The 17,786-nt window shown below is 39.7% G+C and overlaps 1 protein-coding gene across 2 annotated transcripts in view; it reads left to right on the top strand.

The window, feature by feature from the left end:
* The window catches only part of DPY19L1 (dpy-19 like C-mannosyltransferase 1), a 117,647-nt gene that overhangs the window by 86,960 nt on the left and 12,901 nt on the right, over positions 1-17,786 (top strand). For both annotated transcript variants that reach the window (XM_049893287.1, XM_049893286.1), the window contains exons 15-20: positions 1,457-1,528; positions 5,614-5,663; positions 14,345-14,369; positions 15,090-15,209; positions 16,594-16,768; positions 17,515-17,614. In XM_049893287.1, coding sequence (XP_049749244.1) covers positions 1,457-1,528; positions 5,614-5,663; positions 14,345-14,369; positions 15,090-15,209; positions 16,594-16,768; positions 17,515-17,614 — 542 coding nt within the window. The remainder of the gene's footprint in view (positions 1-1,456; positions 1,529-5,613; positions 5,664-14,344; positions 14,370-15,089; positions 15,210-16,593; positions 16,769-17,514; positions 17,615-17,786) is intronic.

Genomic DNA, 17,786 nt, shown 5'->3' with positions numbered 1-17,786 from the left:
TATTCTCGAGCTGCCTTTTGAAATCTTCTGTTCAGCTCTTTTATGTCATCATTTCTTCAATTTGTTTTAGCTATTCTACTTTCCAGAGCAAGTTTCAGAGTCTCTTCTGACATCCATTTTGGTCTTTTCTTTCTTTCCTGTCTTTTTACGCCAACAGTAACAACAGAGTTTAGGGAAGAATAATATTATCTAAAGATTCCTTTTTTAGCCACTGGCCTTTAGAAGCCCTGGTGGTGCAATGATGAGTGCTTGGGTATTAACCGAAAGGTAGGGCAGTTGGAACCCACTGAGTGGCTGTGCTAGAGCAAGGCCTGATGAACTGCTCCAGAAAAGATGACAGCCTAGAAAACTCTATGGGGCAGTTGTACACTGTGACATGGGGTTGCTATGAGTTGAAATCAACTTGACGGTACCCAATAACAACAATATGGAACAGTGGGTGAGAAAATCAGAGTAATGAGTGAAAAAAAGTAGACAATACTACTTACTGTATACTTTGTCGAATTAAGAAGTACCAGTGTTTCTAATGTGGTTGAGACTAAAAACCAAAACCAAACCCACTGCCATCAAGTCAATTCTGACTCATAAGGACACTGTAAGACAGAGTAGAACTGCCCCATAGGGTTTCCAAGGCTCTTAATCTTATGGAAGCAGACTGCCACATCTTTCTGCTGTAAAGTGGCTGGTGGGTTCAAACTGCTGACCTTTCAGTTAGCAGCCGAGTGCTTAGCCACAGCGCTACCAGGGCTCCTGTGGTTGAGACTAGGTTTCTCTTTTTAAAAGTATTTAGAAAGGCAAACAGTCTTTGACTCAATAATATATTTTTACTTTTGTAAGGGGATATGTGGGAAAGCAAATAAATGACAATTTGGAAATTTCAAGGCCGGGATTCTTTTAAGACTGACCTAAATAAATTATTGAGAGGAGCTGAGGGGTACAGTGTTGTAGAGCTTGTTACTAAAAATATTTTTTTATGATTACGTTACTAAAGAAGATATAAAAATACCTTTTGTTCACCTTGTAAACACTAGTCATGATTTTGTGTTTGTGTGTATGTATCATGGGTGAGATTTTTGTTCCCCACAAAGTGTATAGGAAAAGCTTTTTAGAGGAGCTCTGTTGACCTTAGATTAATATTAGGTCAAGCTTTCTGGTTAGGCAAGGAGCGGACAAAAAGTGAACAGTCATCTCTCCAGTCATATTTCATATTTACAAGTGTTTGTAAGTTCGTAATTTGTAAGAACTGTATTTGTTAATGTTTTTTACTCACCACTCTAGGGAAGTTTGTTTCTGTGGAAAGTACCTTCATTTTTATGGTAGGAGTCAGTAGGTAGATGGGTGAATGCTACTGTTTTTCTATGTAAACTTTTTAAAATTTCACTTTCATTATTTTCAATGAAATTTTGTCTGTCTAAAATAACGTTTTCCTCTAATAAAACATCTCTGTGAATTTCAGACTCCATTGAGGTATACAAAGACATTGCTGCTTCCTGTGGTTCTTGTAGTGTTTATTGCAATTGTTAGAAAGGTATGTTTATCACTTATCACTTAATAGCTCTTCCTTGTAATAAAACGTGTTCTTGTTTTTACATGGTTACATGTCTTTACACTTAGCTAAGTGTTAATATGATAAACTTATTACGTGGGTTTAATGACACGTATTCTGTATTTTCTTACTCATAGTTATTGATCCACAGTTAAAAGCCTTTAAAATCTTCTGGTATCTGTTTGTATAAAAGAGATACAGGAAGAGAATGGCTCAGATTTTGATGTTATTTGAGAAGAAATAGTTAAAGAGACTCTGTTCTCCCAGATACAACTTGCTTTGTCTAAGTAAATCATTACTGACTTGTTTTTAATTTTTATATATTGTTTCTTTTTTAATCTTAAAAAAATTTTTAATTTCTTTTTAAAAATTGAAAAATTTTTTTTTTTTACTATTTAAAACATTTAATATATACCTTTCTAAGTGATTTGTACAGTATCCACTAACTCCTGGATCATATTTATCAAAAGGAAAATAAATTATTAATGATGTATTAATAAAATAGATAAAATAAAATGTTTAGACTTCTAACTTGGCTATGATAATGAAATTCTAAGCCTAGATGTACATCAGGCCAGAGAATCTTCAGTCTTTAATGAGAAAGAGCAGGTATGATATTCTCTTTTTTTAAAGGTAATGAATTGAAATTAATCCGTGATCAAATAAGAAATGTTAGACTCTGAAAGTTTTCTGGTTTGTAGTTAGTGATTTCTGTGTTAACCAATGTCATATGTTTGTAGGATTTTCTGCACTATAATTTTCATTCATGTTATACATTCGTATTGTGCTTTATACTCTCCCAAGATCTTTTCACTCATGTTATTTCAATTGGTTGTTTGACAGTCCTTTAGGGTAGACACATATTATCATCCCCATTTGATGGATGCAGAATTGGAAGGTCAGAGAGGTTGTTACTAGCCTTACATTTTGTCCATTAAAAAGCTAGGGGGTTCTGCTATGCATATTTCCAACAACAAAAGATAAGATAAATTCTTAAAAAAAAACAAAAACAGGGAGGAGAGCAAGAACCGGAGTCAGCACCGTAGCCCCCACATCGGACATCATATATATTCAGCTTAGTATCCCCACAGCACTTTCAACTCTAGTCAGCACATATATAGTCACTTCTTCCTGCATGCCAGACCCTGTACTTTCTTTGCACTTTTGCTTTGCATACTTTGTCTGGGTGTACACCTCGTAGGTACTCAAACATTAGACATTGGCAATCTAGAATATATACAGAAAAAGCCACCTGGATGGCTAAAGAGGATCAGATTCAGGAAGCTGGGATGTTTTATTTAAAGAAGAAAAGATCCCAATGGAAAGAGGATAATTGCTTTCAAATATTTTAAAGCCTGTCACTTGAAAATAAGATTACACTCATTCTAATTCCTTAGACAGAAGTATGGCATGAAACAAGACCTGTACCTCATTATGAAACAAGACCCATACCTCACTCCATACACAAAAACTAACTCAAAATGGATCAAAGACCTAAATATAAAATCTAAAATGATAAAGATCATGGAAGAAAAAATAGGGATGTTAGGAGCCCTAATACATGGCTAGACAGATACAAAACATTATAAAGAATGTAGAAGAAAAACTAGATAACTGGGAGCACCTAAAAATCAAACACCTATGCTCATCCAAAGACTTCACCTACAGACTGGGAAAAAGTTTTTAGCTCTGACATTTCTGATCAGCGTCTGATCTATGAAATCTACATGATACTGCAAAAACTCAACTACAAAAAGACAAATAACCCAATTAAAAAATGGGCAAACGATATGAATAGACATTTCACTAAAGAAGACATTCAGGTAGCTAACAGATATATGAGGAAATGTTCATGATCATTAGCCATTAGAGAAATGCAGATCAAAACTACAATGAGATTTCATCTCACGCCAACAAGGCTATCATTAATCCAAAAAACACAAAATAATAAATGTTGGAGAGGCTGTGGAGAGATTGGAACACTTCTACACTGCTGGTGGGAATGTTAAATGGTACAACCACTTTGGAAATCGATTTGGCACTTCCTTAAAAAGCTAGAAATAGAACTACCATACGATCCAGCAATCCCACTCCTTGGACTATATCCTAGAGAAATAAGAGCCTTTACACGAACAGATATATGCATACCCAGGTTTATTGCAGCACTGTTTACAATAGCAAAAAGATGGAAGCAACCAAGGTGCCCATCAGCGGATGAATGGATAAATAAATTATGGTATATTCACGCAATGGAATACCGCGCATCAATAAAGAGCAGTGAGGAATCTGTGAAACATTTCATAACATGGAGGAACCTGGAAGGCATTATGCTGAGTGAAATTAGTCAGTGGCAAAAGGACAAATATTGTATAAGACCACTATTATAACAACTTGAGAAATCGTTTAAGCTGAGAAGAAAACATTCTTTTGTGGTTACGAGAGGGGGGAGGGAGGGGGATGGGAGAGGGGCATTCACTAATTAGATAGTAGATAAGAACTGCTTTAGGTGAAAGGAAAGAAAGCACACAATACAGGGGAGGTCAGCACAATGGGACTACACCAAAAGCAAAGAAGTTTCTTGAATAAACTGAATCCTTCAAAGGCCAGCGTAGCAGGGGCAGGAGTCTGGGGAATCATGGTTTCAGGGGACATCTAAGTCAATTGGCATAATAAAATCTATTAAGAAAACATTCTGCATCCCATTTTGAAGAGTGGCGTCTGGGGTCTTAAACGCTAGCAAGCAGCCATCTAAGATGCATCAATTGGCCTCAACCCACCTGGATCAAAGGAGAATGAAGAACACCAAGGACACAAGGCGATTACGAGCCCAAGAGACAGAAAGGACCACATGAACCGGAGACGACATCATCCTGAGACCAGAAGAACTAGATGGTGCCCGCCTACAACTGATGACTGCCCTGACAGGGAACACAATAGAGAACCCCTGAGGGAGCAGGAGAGCAGTGGGATGCAGACCCCAAATTCTCATAAGAGCAGACTTAATGGTCTGACTGAGACTGGAAGGACCCTGGTGGTCCTGGCCCCCAGACCTTCTGTTGGCCCAGGACAGGAACCATTCCCAAAGCCAACTCTTTGGACATGGATTGGACTGGACAATGGGTTGGAGAGGGATGTTGGTGAGGAGTGAGCTTCTTGGATCAGGTGGACACTTGAGACTATGTTGGCATCTCCTGCCTGGAGGGGAGATGAGAGGGTGGAGGGGGTTAGAAGCTGGCAAAATGGACACGAAAAGAGAGAGTGGAGGGAGAGAGCGAGCTGTCTCATTAGGGGGAGAGTAATTGGGAGCGTGTAGCAAGGTGTATATGGGTTTTTGTGTGAGAGACTGACTTGATTTGTAAACTCACTTAAAGCACAATAAAAATTATATAAAAAAAAAAAAGTAATGGCCAGTTCCAGGAGATAGGACTTTTGACCAAAGCTGTCCATAATTGGGGAGGACTGACTGGGAAAGTGTTAGGCATTCAAGTAGCAGCTGGATGGTTCTTTCAAGGCTGGATTAAATTCTGTCAGAAATGTCCTAGAGAATGTCCATACTGTAGATAGGATTTCAGATTTGATGACCTCTCAGTTCCTGCTGAATATGAAAATGTAGGGAGTGTATTCAGATACTTATCTAGCTGTGATTATCAGTCCCTGAGCCAGTTTTCCAGCTTTGTGTGTGTATGGTTAAGGAGATGCAGGGCCAACAGTCTTGGCATGGTAGAAGGAGTGCTGATATGTTAATCTGAAGCTGGAAGACATGGTTTCAGGATCCAGCAGTGCTTCTTAGTAGTTGTCCACCTTCAGGAAGACCATTTAATCCATTTGAGCCTGTTTGCTTATTTGCAAAGAAGATTAAAAAAAAAAAAAACCTGCCTTATGATGGTGTTGGGTATGAAATTAGATATGATCAAACACTGTAAATATAAGATTATGTTGTTACAAGTTTTTTTTTCTGAGTTTCATTGTATCTCCAAATACTTCTCATATTTCTAATTAAAAGTTTTAGTTAAGATTTTATATTTCCCAAAACTGCTATTCTAAAGTGTTTTAAAATCTATTTACAGGTTTTTAATGATATGTGGGGTGCCTTAGCTAAACAACAAACACATATAAGGTAAATATGCTGTTAATAATCTTTATTAACTCCTCTATTAATCTATTACATCAGTATTTATAATGCATTTATTTCATGGGTGTTTCATGATTATCAGCATTTGATAATTGATGTTTTTGATTGTCATTCGCCTTCTTTGCTCCTCTCATTGTTCCCCATCTCTGCAGAGCATCACTTATTCATACGCCAGTCTCATCCCGCACAATCTGACAGTGCTCTTATGCATAGTCGACACTTGAAGGACGCAGCTTCGTTCTTCCATTCACCAGGGAAAATACATCATTCTTTGACTGATTTTGGGACCTACGGACTGCGTTTTTTAGAGAAGGACAGGCAATCCAAAGCTGTCCCATATCTTACTTTTTATGCAAAATAAATTCCAGCTGGATCAAAAATTTAAACATAAAAAAATGAAGCCCAGGCGTATATTTTTATAATCTTATTTTAATAGATGACATAAAACCCATAAGCTAGAAGGAAAGATTGATGAAGTTGACCTGATAAATACTTTTGTTTAAATGTTGTTGAGGGAGAGGAAGACAAATTCAAATTCAGGGAAATAATTTGCAATATATGACAAGGGATTAATATCTATCATATAAAAATCTGCAAATTAATAAGAAAAATGCTGAACACCCATTAGAAACATGAGTGAAGAACACAGAGAGGCATTTCAGAGAACAAGAAGTTTTTATTTTCTCTTCCCCACCATATGGATGTCCCATGGGCCTTGTCTTAGTTATCTAGTGCTCCTATAACAGAAATACCACAAGTGGATGACTTTAATAAAGAGATATTTATTTCCTCACAGTAAAGTAGGCTAAAAGTCCAAATTCAGGGTGTCAGCTCCGTGGGAAGGCTTACTCTCTCTGTTGGCCTCGTCATCCATCTTCCCCCAGACTAGGAGCTTCTCTGCACAGGGACCTCAGGTCCAAAGGACATGCTCTGCTCCCAGCACTGCTTTCTTGGTGGTACGAGGTCCCCCTGTCTCTCTGCTCACTTCTCTCTTTTATATCTCAAAAGAGACTGGCCCAAGTTACTACCTTATCTTGCAGATCTCATCAACATAACTGCCACTCATCCATCTCACCACATCATAGTGATAGGATTTACAGCACACAAGGAAATCACATCAGATGACAAAATAGTAGACAATCACACATCACTGGGAATCATGATGCAGCCAAGTTGACAGACATTCTTGGGGGACATAATTCAATCCATGACATTCTACCCTTTGGCCCCCCAAAATTCATGTCCTTGCCACATATAAAGCATATTCACCCCATCATATCATAGTGAAAGTTTTAAATCAACTCCAAGTCCAAAATTCAAAAATTCATCTATTCTTTAAGACCGTTTACAAAATAGCCCTGCCCTCCAGGCTCTAGGTATTGTCCACACTCTCTGGATTCTGAGTGGAGGTCCCTCAGCATTGGGCTTCAGCTCCACCTTCCAGGACTACAGGGACGGTAACTCTGCTCCCTCGGCTTTAGGCGCACCATTCTCCTAGTCCATCTGAGTGGCAACTCCACCCTTAGAAATACCAGGGGCCATGGCTTCACCCTTTGAAACCCCAGAGGTTGTGGCCATACCTTTTGAGACTGAGGCAGCTTGGCTTTCTGTGTTCCTTGTCTCTTCAGCTTCTGCTTTCTGGTTTCTTGGCTTCTTGGCTCTTCAGGCCTCATACTGGCATCTCCCCTGCTTGGGCAAGTATTCCAAAGCTCTGTAGCTCTACTGATGAGTACCTGGAGGCACCCCGCTCCACCAGGAAGCCTCCTGCGCATAGGCACTCAGCTTTCTTACACTGTGGGTCGACTCCAGTGCTGTCTGGCACTGGTCTCCTGGTTCTGCTGCTGCTGGTTCTCTGCTGCTTCTGCTTCTCTGCTGCTGCCTGTCCTCTATCCATTCACAGTTTCAAAACCTCATCCACATTTTAGGTATCTGTTAGAGCAGCACCCCACTCTCAGTACGAAATTCTTAGTTAATCTGGTGCTCCTGTAACAGAAATACCACAAGTGGATGAATTTAACAAAGAGAAATTTATTTCCTCACGGTAAGGTAGGCTAAATGTCCAAATTTAGGATGTCAGCTCCAGGGGAAGGCTTTCTCTGTCAGTATTCTAATCAATCTTCCCCCGGACTAGGAGTTCCACTTTGCAGGAACCCTGGGTCCAAAGGATGCACTATGTTCCCAGCACTGCTTTCTTGGTGGTATGAGTCCCCTAGTCTCTCCGCTCGCTTCTCTCTTTTATATCTCAGAAGAGACAGGCCCAAGACACTACCTAATCTTGCAGATCTCATCAGCATAACTGCCATTAATCCATCTCACGGCATCATAGTGATAGGATTTACAGCACACAGGGAAAATCCCATCAGATGACAAAATGGTAGGTAATCACACATCAGTGGGAATCATGACCAACCCAAGTTGACAGACATTCTTGAGAGACCAGCTCAATCCATGACAGGCCTCCTTTTTGTTCTTTAATCATGGAAAATAGTGACCTGCCTCTGGAACTTTGCAGGGGTTGCTCCCTATGCCCATTATTATTGCATCTCTTCTCCCTAGCCCAACTTTCTGCAAGAGTAACTGCTTTACTCCTTGGCTTTTAAATGTCAACTTTTTCTAGAAGCTCTTCCTGACAGTCATTTGAGAGTAGATTATTTGTCCCCTTCCTCACTGTTCTCCATCATCACACCCTCTACCTTCCCTTCTCAGCAGTTATCGTCATTTGCACTTATTGATGTGTTGCCTGTGTCTCCTGAGGGAGGGGTCATTTCTGTTCAATTCCACAGTTTATACCCAGTGGCAGGCACATAGTAAAGAAATAGTAGTCACTTGAATGAAGACATACAAATGACTAATGGACACATGGAAAGGTACTCAATTGTACAATTACAATTGAAATAATGAAATAAATTTCATATTAGAGCAAAAACCTTTTTATTTATCAAATTTGTAAAGATGAAAAAGGTTAATTATATCCAGTGCATGCAAGGGTGGGAGGAAAAAGGTTGGAAGGGTGGTTTGTCCATACCTGGCAGAACATACAGTGGGTCCAACTTTTAGCCCAGCACTTCCGCATATGTCCTATGGGAATGCGGAGATAATATAAAAAATGACCACTGTGGTAGTGCTTGTCATGGAAAAAATGGAAACAATTCATTAGTAAGGAATTTGTATAATTATGACCTGATCATAGAGTGAAATGCTAGGCCATCTTTATGGAAATATTTCCATCATATGTCATTGAATTAAAAAAATTATATATTAAAACACTACATATAGGATGATTATGCCTTTGTTTAAAATATGAGATTTTGTATTTTTGTTTGTGTATAGGGGGTGGCTGGAAGGATAAAACCCCCAACTATCTATTCAAAGTATAAGATTAGAGGATGGAATGAAAGAAATTTTAAGTCTACTTTCATTCTTTTGTGGGATTTTTTAGAAAGTAATTAGGAATTCATGTGTGTCTGGGCTTTCTTCTATAACTTGGATATACATGGTCTTATTTTCCCACATCTAAATCTCTACCAGCCCAGTAATAAATCACTGAATGTTCTCCTTCCTGAGAGCATCCTGGTTCTCATTTAGGAACAATTTGCTGTCATGGTGCCCTTACTTATACCTGAAGCATTTGAGTGGAGGACTGGGGACAAGTTAAAGGTTCTGGTATGTAGTGCCAAAATTCCTCTTCATTTGAGGCAAGACTGTTTCTGAAGACCTTGGGAAGGAGATACAAAGGTGGAACTTTTCACAGAAACAAAGTAATCCTTTCAAGAATAAGTCAACTGTAGAGTAATTATAGAAATGAATTAAAAACCAGTGGGTTCTTGGGATTCAATTCAGATAGGATCAGAATTTTTTTTTTTGAAAGGGAGTGACACATTGATGTATTTCATGTAAACACCAAAGTCATAGGTCAGTATAAAAAGAAAAGGAGAAATGGGTGACACGTTGAAAAAATTATCACGACGAAAGAACCAGTATCCCCTTTTTTCAGGACTTTGCCACTTAGTAGCTGTGTGACACTTTTTTAGGCTATAAATTGGGATAATAAATGGTTTTGAGATTAGAGTTAATAGAATTACTGAGCATATTAGCGTTGTAGGTGTTTACTAAATGGTAACTCTGATAATTTTTATTTTGGCCTGAAAGAAGAATAAAGAGGGATTCATTTCACCTGTTTTATTTGCTCCATAATTTTTCTGAGTTTGTTGTTGTATTTTTGAAGCTAAATTTTCCAATCAGATGTGCACTCCTGAGTTAGGGATTTGTTGAATCATTCATTCATTCTAAATGATTGAGTGAATAAATTAATTGAGTTCTATGTGCTAAGCATTGTTCTAGGCCTTGGGAATATATCAGTGCTTATTTTTTATAGAGAAAAGGAGTCCTAGTGGTGCAGTGGTTAAGTGGTCAGCTCTAACCAAAAGGCTGGCAGTTCAAACCTACCAGGAAAGACGTGGCAGTCTGCTTCTATAAAGATTGTTGTTGTTAGGTGCCGTCGAGTTGGTTCCAACTCATAGCGACTCTATGCACAACAGAACGAAACACTGCCGGGTCCTGCGCCATCCTCACAATTGTTGTTATGCTTGAGCCCATTGTTGCAGCCACTGTGTCAGTCCACCTCATTGAGGGTCTACCTCTTTTCCGCTGACCCTGTACTTTGCCAAGCATGATATCCTTCTCCGGAGACTGATCCCTCCTGGCAACATGTCCAAAGTATGTAAGACACAGTCTTGCCATCCTTGCTTCTAAGGAGCATTCTGGTTGTACTTCTTTCAAGACAGATTTATTCGTTCTTCTGGCAGTCCATGTTATATTCAATATTCTTCACCAGCACAACAATTCAAAGGCATCAGTTCTTCTTCGGTCTTCATTATTCATTGTCCAGCTTTCACATGCATATGATGCGGTTGAAAATACCATGGCTTGGCTCAGGTGCACCTTAGTCTTCAAGGTGACGTTTTTGCTCTTCAACACTTTAAAGAGGTCCTTTGTGGCAGATTTACACAATGCAATGCATCTTTTGATTTCTTGACTGCTGCTTCCATGGCTGTTCATTGTGGATCCAAGTAAAATGAAATCCTTGACATCTTCAATCTTTTCTCCATTTATCATGATGTTGCTCACCGGTCCATTTGTGAGGATTTTTGTTTTCTTTATGTCGAGGTGCAATCCATACTGAAGGCTGTGGTCTTTGGTCTTCATTAGCAAGTCCTTTAAGTCCTCTTCACTTTCAGCAAGCAAGGTTGTGTCATCTGCATAATGCAGGTTGTTGATGAGTCTTCCTCCAATCCTGATGCCCCATTCTTCTTCAAATAATTCAGCTTCTTGGATTATTTGCTCAGCATACAGATTGAATAGGTATGGTGAAAGAATACAACCCTGACGCACACCTTTCCTGACTTTAAACCAATCAGTGTTTCCTTGTTCTGCCCGAACAACTGCCTCTTGATTTATGTAAAGGTTCCTCATGAGCACGATTAAGTGTTTTGGAATTCCCGTTCTTCGCAACGTTATCCATAATTTGTTATGATCCACACAGTCGAATGCCTTTGCATCTTCAGTAAAACAGGTAAACATGCTTCTGGAATTCCCTGCTTTCAGCCAGGATCCATTTGACATCAGCAGTGATATCCCTGGTTCCATGTCCTCTTCTGAAACCGGCCTGAATTTCTGTCAGTTCCCTGTTGCGATATACTGCTGCAGCTGTTTTTGAATGATCTTCAGCAAAATTTTGCTTGTGTGTGATATTAATGATATTGTTCTGTAATTTCCACATTCGGTTGGATCACCTTTCTTGAGAATAAGCGTAAATGTGGATCTCTTCCAGTCAGTTGGCCTGGCCAAGAAGCTGTCTTCCATTTCTTGGCATAGGCGGATGAGCACCTCCAGCGCTGCATCTGTTTGTTGAAACATCTCAATTGATATTCCATCATTTCCTGGAGCCTTGTTTTTTGCCAATGCCTTCAGAGCAGCTTGGACTTTTCAGTACCGTCGGTTCCTGATCATATGCTGCCTCTTGAAATGGTTGAACATCGACTAATTCTTTTTGGTATAATGACTCTGAATTCCTTCCATCTTCTTTTGATGCTTCCTGTGTCGTTTAATATTTTCCCCATAGAATCCTTCACTTTTGCAACTCGAGGCTTGAATTTTTTCTTCAGTTCTTTCAGCTTGAGAAACACCGAGCGTATTCTTCCCTTTTGGTTTTCCATTTCCAGCTCTTCACACATGTCATTATAATACTTTACTTTGTCTTCTTGAGCTGCCTTTTGAAATCTTCTGTTCAGTTCTTTTACTTCATCAATTCTTCCTTTTGCTTTAGCTGCTCAGTGTTCGAGAGCAAGTTTCACAGTCTCCTCCGACATCCACCTTGGTCTTTTCTTTCTTTCCTGTCTTTGCAATGACCTCTTGCTTGCTTCATGGATGATGTCCTTGATGTCATTCCACAACTCGTCTGGTCTCCGGTCACCAGTGCTCAATGCGTCAAATCTATTCTTGAGATGGTCTCTAAATTCAGGTGGGATATACTCAAGGTCATATTTTGGCTTTCTTGGACTTGCTCTGATTTTCTTCAGTTTCAGCTTGAACTTGCATGTAAACAATTGATGGTCTGTTCCACAGTGGGCCCCTGGCCTTGTTCTGACTGATGATATTGAGATTTTCCATCCTCTCTTTCCACAGATCTATAAAGATTACAGCCTGGGAAATCCTGTGGGGCAGTTCTACTCTGTTCTGTAGGATTGCTATTCCATGGCAATGGATTTAAGATAGAGAAGATGTGTTATCAACTCACACGTTTTGTATCTCTAGTCCAGATCTCTCATTTGATCTTCAAGTTTACATACTTATCTGCTTATTTGTCATCTCTACTTAGATGTCTGATGAGAATCTCCAATTTTACAAAATCGAGCCTCTCATGCACACCCTGTGCCAACACGCTTCTCCAGTATCCTCCGAGTCTCTCATAGCCACTCCCTTTTCCTGTTTGCTCAGCTCGGAAACCTCGGCGTCATTCTTGACTGCTGTTTTTCTCACATCCTACAGCCAATCCATCCACATATTTTGTCTGCCACTCACCCCCTCCATCCTTGTCCTTATCACACCAACTCTCCTGGATTATTGCAGGAGCCTCCTAACAAAGCTCCCTGCTGGTAGCTGTCTTCCCCATGCTGTCCTCTACACAACAGTGAAGTGATCCATTGAGAACAGAAGTCAGATTATGTCACTCCTCTGTCCAGATAGTTTTTCAAATCAGAGTGAAATCAAAGTCCTTATCATGACCTCCAGGGCCCTGCACCCTCTGGTCCCTTGTCATCTCTGGTGTCCCCTCCCCTCTCTTCTCTCTGATCACCCTGTCCTTGAGGTTAGCCCAACTTTTGTGTTTTCTGTTCCCTCTGCCTAAAATACTCTTCCCTGAGGAATCTCTCAGCTCCTTCACGTCTTGTGCAAATATTACTTGATCGGGGACCACACTGATTAATATATGCCTTCCTGTCACCCACACTTTTACCAGCTTCATTTTTCTACACAGCTTTTTATCACCATGTCATGTAGTATGTGCTTGTTTATTTGCTTTGTGTTTGTTGCTTTTGACTTAGATGTGAGCTTTGTGAGGGCAAAGGCTTTTCCCACATTGTTTATTGATGTATTCCCAGGGTTTTAGGTGCTCTGAATGGATGCATGGATGGATTTGTATCCGTTACTTCTAAAGGGTTCGTTTTAGTAGGGAGAGACAGATGCTAATCAAGTAAACCAGTAAGTGAGAGCTTTCTTTTCTTTGAGAAAATAAAAGAGGGAGATGGAGTAGAGAGAAGGAGGACTGAAGGCAAGATAGTCAGAGGCCTCTCTGATGTTGTAAGGAACGGAATTGGTCTAGCGGTCAAGAAGAGGGAGCTTGGTAGGAGATGAGTTCCGAGGGTGGGAAGTGGGGGCCAGCTAAGGAAGACCATGTGTGCCGTGGTGAGGAGTTTAGAGTTTATTCTTACTGCGAAGGGAGCCCACTGGAGTGGTGAAATAGTAAGGCAGTGACATGATCGGATTCTCATTTTCAAAATTTCCCTCATTGCTGTGATGGGACTTGCCTGTAGGGGACAGGAGTGAGATATGGGAGGTTATGTAGACCTGTAAACATGAGTCTTTTCTCTACAAAGTAAAGATGCCAGGCAAAACTAAACATGGGATGTTGTGACTATTTGTATATTGCAGAGGTGATGAAAATTCTTATATGTTGGCTACTTCCCCAGCCCTGAATTGTTTATTGCAGTATAGTTATGGGAGACCCGAGGGAATGTGGGGAGTGGGACGCAGGGACATGGCACCGTGAAGGCTCTCAGAATTCCTCTTCAGTCCCTGCTTTGCCAGGATATCACAAGTGATGTATCTGATAGGCACTGTGTCTTCTGTTGGCCTCATAAATATCCACATAGGCGAATATTTGAGATATAACAACATTGTCTTTTTAAAAATAAAAAAAAAAACTGTCTTAAATGACTGTGACACCAATTTGGGCCTGTTCCTTTTAGTTATTTTGATTTACATATGTGTGTCCTGAGGGAAAATCACAGAAGTTGTCAAACTCATACTCCTAAGATAAAAATGCATGTAAATGAACTAAGTTCTTCAAAATGATTGAGTAGTACTTGTTTTGTTTTTTCCCGTTTCAGAAAGCACCAGTTTGATCATGGAGAGGTAAAGACTTAACATACTGAAATTTTACTGATTTTAACATTAGTATGTTTGGACTTTGCTTTCTAGTTACAGCTTCTAAGTTTACTGGCAATTGTTTCTGATCATCTTCAAAATATTTTTAGTATTTTTTTGAGAATGCTGTGTGTAGCGTTACTGACCATTGATTTGTTAAAACAATTATTAAGTAGGAAACGCATTTGCTCTGCTTTGGTAATCCCTACAGTAATAGCAGTTTGTTTCTGAAGCCTCATGTATTTGTATATGAGGAGTGTCTTACATGACTTGAAATCCCTCTCCTCTGGCTCACTTTACCCTGAGGCTTTGGAGATGTGACTGGGTGTTGCTCCCAACTCATCGTAATCAACCTAGGTTTTAATGGCAGTTCCAAGGTGGCGATCCAGGATCTTGAAACAGGAGTCGTTTCTTTTTACCACCTTCCTGATTTGATCTGATGGTGGCACCGTGGTAGACTCAGAAATGTGGGCTTTGTTAACCACAGGCTTGGCCCTCGGCAGAATTGCAGAAAAGTTTGCTTTAGTGACTTTATAACTTCAGCCATCTAAAATAGTGATTTTTAAAAATTGTTGTAGAAATTGCAGGCATTAAAGTAGTATTGATTTTTGTGGCTAAAAGTACCCTTTTCTTTGTGTTTGTGTTTAACAGTATTTTCTTAAACTTCACAAATGGGAGTAAAACACGTTTTCTCTCTCCCCCTCTCAGCTGGTTTATCATGCACTGCAGCTGCTAGCCTATGCGGCCCTGGGTATTTTAATTATGAGACTAAAACTCTTCTTGACCCCACACATGTGCGTTATGGCTTCCTTGATCTGTTCAAGACAGGTAAGACGTTAGTCACTTGGGAGTTATGGCTGTGATGATAATTTTACTTCAGCTGTTGGTATTGAGTGGTCCTAAAATAATATTGAGTTGTCCAAAGTTCTTTAGATCCCTGTAGGTCAATTATAAATAACTTCTTCATGGCTTTATACTAATCTGTCCTAAAGGATAAGGGCCAAATCGGATAGTCTTTGGCATACAGCAAGCACCAGATCTATGCAGGCGGAGTTCGTGAGCGATGGCCGCAGGTGCTAACGGAAACCCAGGACCCGGAAGCAGTGCTTAATTGTAGAAATATTTGTTTGTTTTGTTTTGACACTCATGTTACAAAGAATTCTAACAATTGATTTCAAGTTATTGGTCCTTTCAAATTAAATGTTCTTTTTTGGTATCAAGCTCTTTGAAAGAATATGTTTCATTTATTTGAATGTACATTTGTGTGCATGTCCCCGACTTTTACTTTTTTAAATTTAGTTAAAGTCATCTTTGGTTATCTGCGGCTTGCTTACCCTGGATAACTGCCTCCTTGCTCATAGTGTCACCTTCCCACCAACTAAGAGCTGCAGTGCAACAGCAGTACTCCTTTTAAATTTAGAAAATAGATGGGAGTAGAGTGGTGGATAGAAAAATAAAAAAATTAAAGGCTGTATGTCTTTAAAGAGCTTGAAATTTAGCTCTACAGACATGTAGAGAAAAACAGGGAAGAACAGTAGGGACAGAGTATTCCTGTTGAGTATGGACTATTTGAATATGGAAAAAGTTGGCCAGCCTCAAGGTGTTCCCAATCAGAATGTTGGTATTGTGTAGAGAGCCATGACTTTCCAAAGGCTGACCTGGGATGGGGCCACTATTCCTGACTCCCCAGGCTGGGCCAGGAAAGGAGGCTGGTTGGAAGATTCTCATCTTGAACTCCGTGTCTGTTATCAGCATGACTGGCAATAGAGAACCTTACCCAGGCTGACTTCCTGGGCATGTGACTTCTCAATCACACAGGGCCCGGCACTCAGAAGGGTCCCACACTTGGTTTAATGCTCTACTGTTGCGTCTTGAAAGCTCTTTGGTAATTTATAAACAAGGAGGCATGAATTTCCATTTCGCATTGTGTACCTCAAATTATGCAGGTGGTCTGGCCTTACCTGAGTCTAGGATGGGGAGAACAGGTTGAGAAAAGAACTTCTTAAATCATATCTCACCTATATATGGCTGATGGTAGAATTCTTTAGTTCCCTAAGATCACTGTTTCTGGATAATTATCTTAGGGTAATTATCTCCTTATCAGGGACTAGAGTAGAGATGGTGTTCTTCTCTGGGAAGACGGTTTGACAGCTCGTTAGGTACATGCTCCTTTGTACTAACAGTTTCCAATGCATTCTTAAATTGGTTTCAGCTATTTGGATGGCTCTTTTGCAAAGCACATCCTGGTGCTGTTGTTTTTGCTGTATTAGCAGCAATGTCAATACAAGGTTCAGCAAATCTACAAACCCAGTGGAATATCGTTGGAGAGTTTAGCAATTTGCCTCAAGAGGAACTTATAGAATGGATCAAATACAGTACTAAACCAGGTAAAAATGTTATTAAATAAAGTTTGTGTTTTTCCCACAATTTTATATACCATCGCAAAATCCTAAATCCAGGCTCCTTTCAGCTTCCAAAGCAGTGGTGCTTCTAAAAAGTGAGATAGCAATCTTACTTAATTGTTTGCAGGGGAAATGCTACATATATTTTCTTAGTAACTTATTCTGTTGTTTCCCATAAATTCTAGCCTTTTCAAAATTCATCCAAATTTGCACATGCCATGTTTAAAAATAATTTTCATTATGCTTTTTTCCTAATGAATTTTTAATTTTGTGTCCTTCACATTCCTTCTTGAGATGAACTCATGGACTGTAATAACTTATTCATGTACAGAAGAGGAAGCCCTTGTTGTCATCAGAGTATCTGTCAAACGATTGAATGTTAGATCATCTTCCAGAATTTTTTGGTGCTACAAAACTTTTCTAGTTAACTTGATATTTCTTTCCTAGAATCAGGAAAGATTTCTAAGATGTTTTTTAGAAAAGAAAGAAAAGTAGCTGTTAATGGTGATGATGAGGCTCTACTTTCCAAGGAAAATATCTTACTCAAGCCTGTTTGCTGGCCACCACTTTATCATGTCATTAGCTTCATTTTGGTTCTGCCAGTGAATCTTGGAGTCATTAATCTCTCTGGGCCTCAGCTTCTTCTGCTGTGAAGTACTTGAGTGGAACTGGAAGGAGACTCCTTGAACTCTCCTGAGTGTTTTCCTGAGAACTTCCTTCTTGTCTCTCAGACGCGGTGTTTGCAGGAGCCATGCCCACGATGGCTAGTGTTAAACTCTCTGCTCTCCGGCCCGTTGTGAATCACCCACATTATGAAGATGCAGGGCTGAGGTTAGTACACAGTTCTAACGTTGTTAAAAACAAGTTTCTCATACAATAGACAGTGAGGGGACCAGCAGAATAATGAGAGTATATCAGAAAAGACTTGATGAACTGGCATTGAGAGAGTAGGAGAGAGAAATGCAGGAAGAAGACTGCTAAATTAGACATTGTTTAAGGCTCC

This window comes from Elephas maximus, chromosome 8 (genome assembly GCF_024166365.1).
Source record: "Elephas maximus indicus isolate mEleMax1 chromosome 8, mEleMax1 primary haplotype, whole genome shotgun sequence".
In the NCBI taxonomy this organism is placed as follows: domain Eukaryota; kingdom Metazoa; phylum Chordata; class Mammalia; order Proboscidea; family Elephantidae; genus Elephas; species Elephas maximus.
The sequence above is the reverse complement of the archived record's forward strand: the minus strand, read 5'-3'. Positions and strand labels throughout refer to the sequence as shown.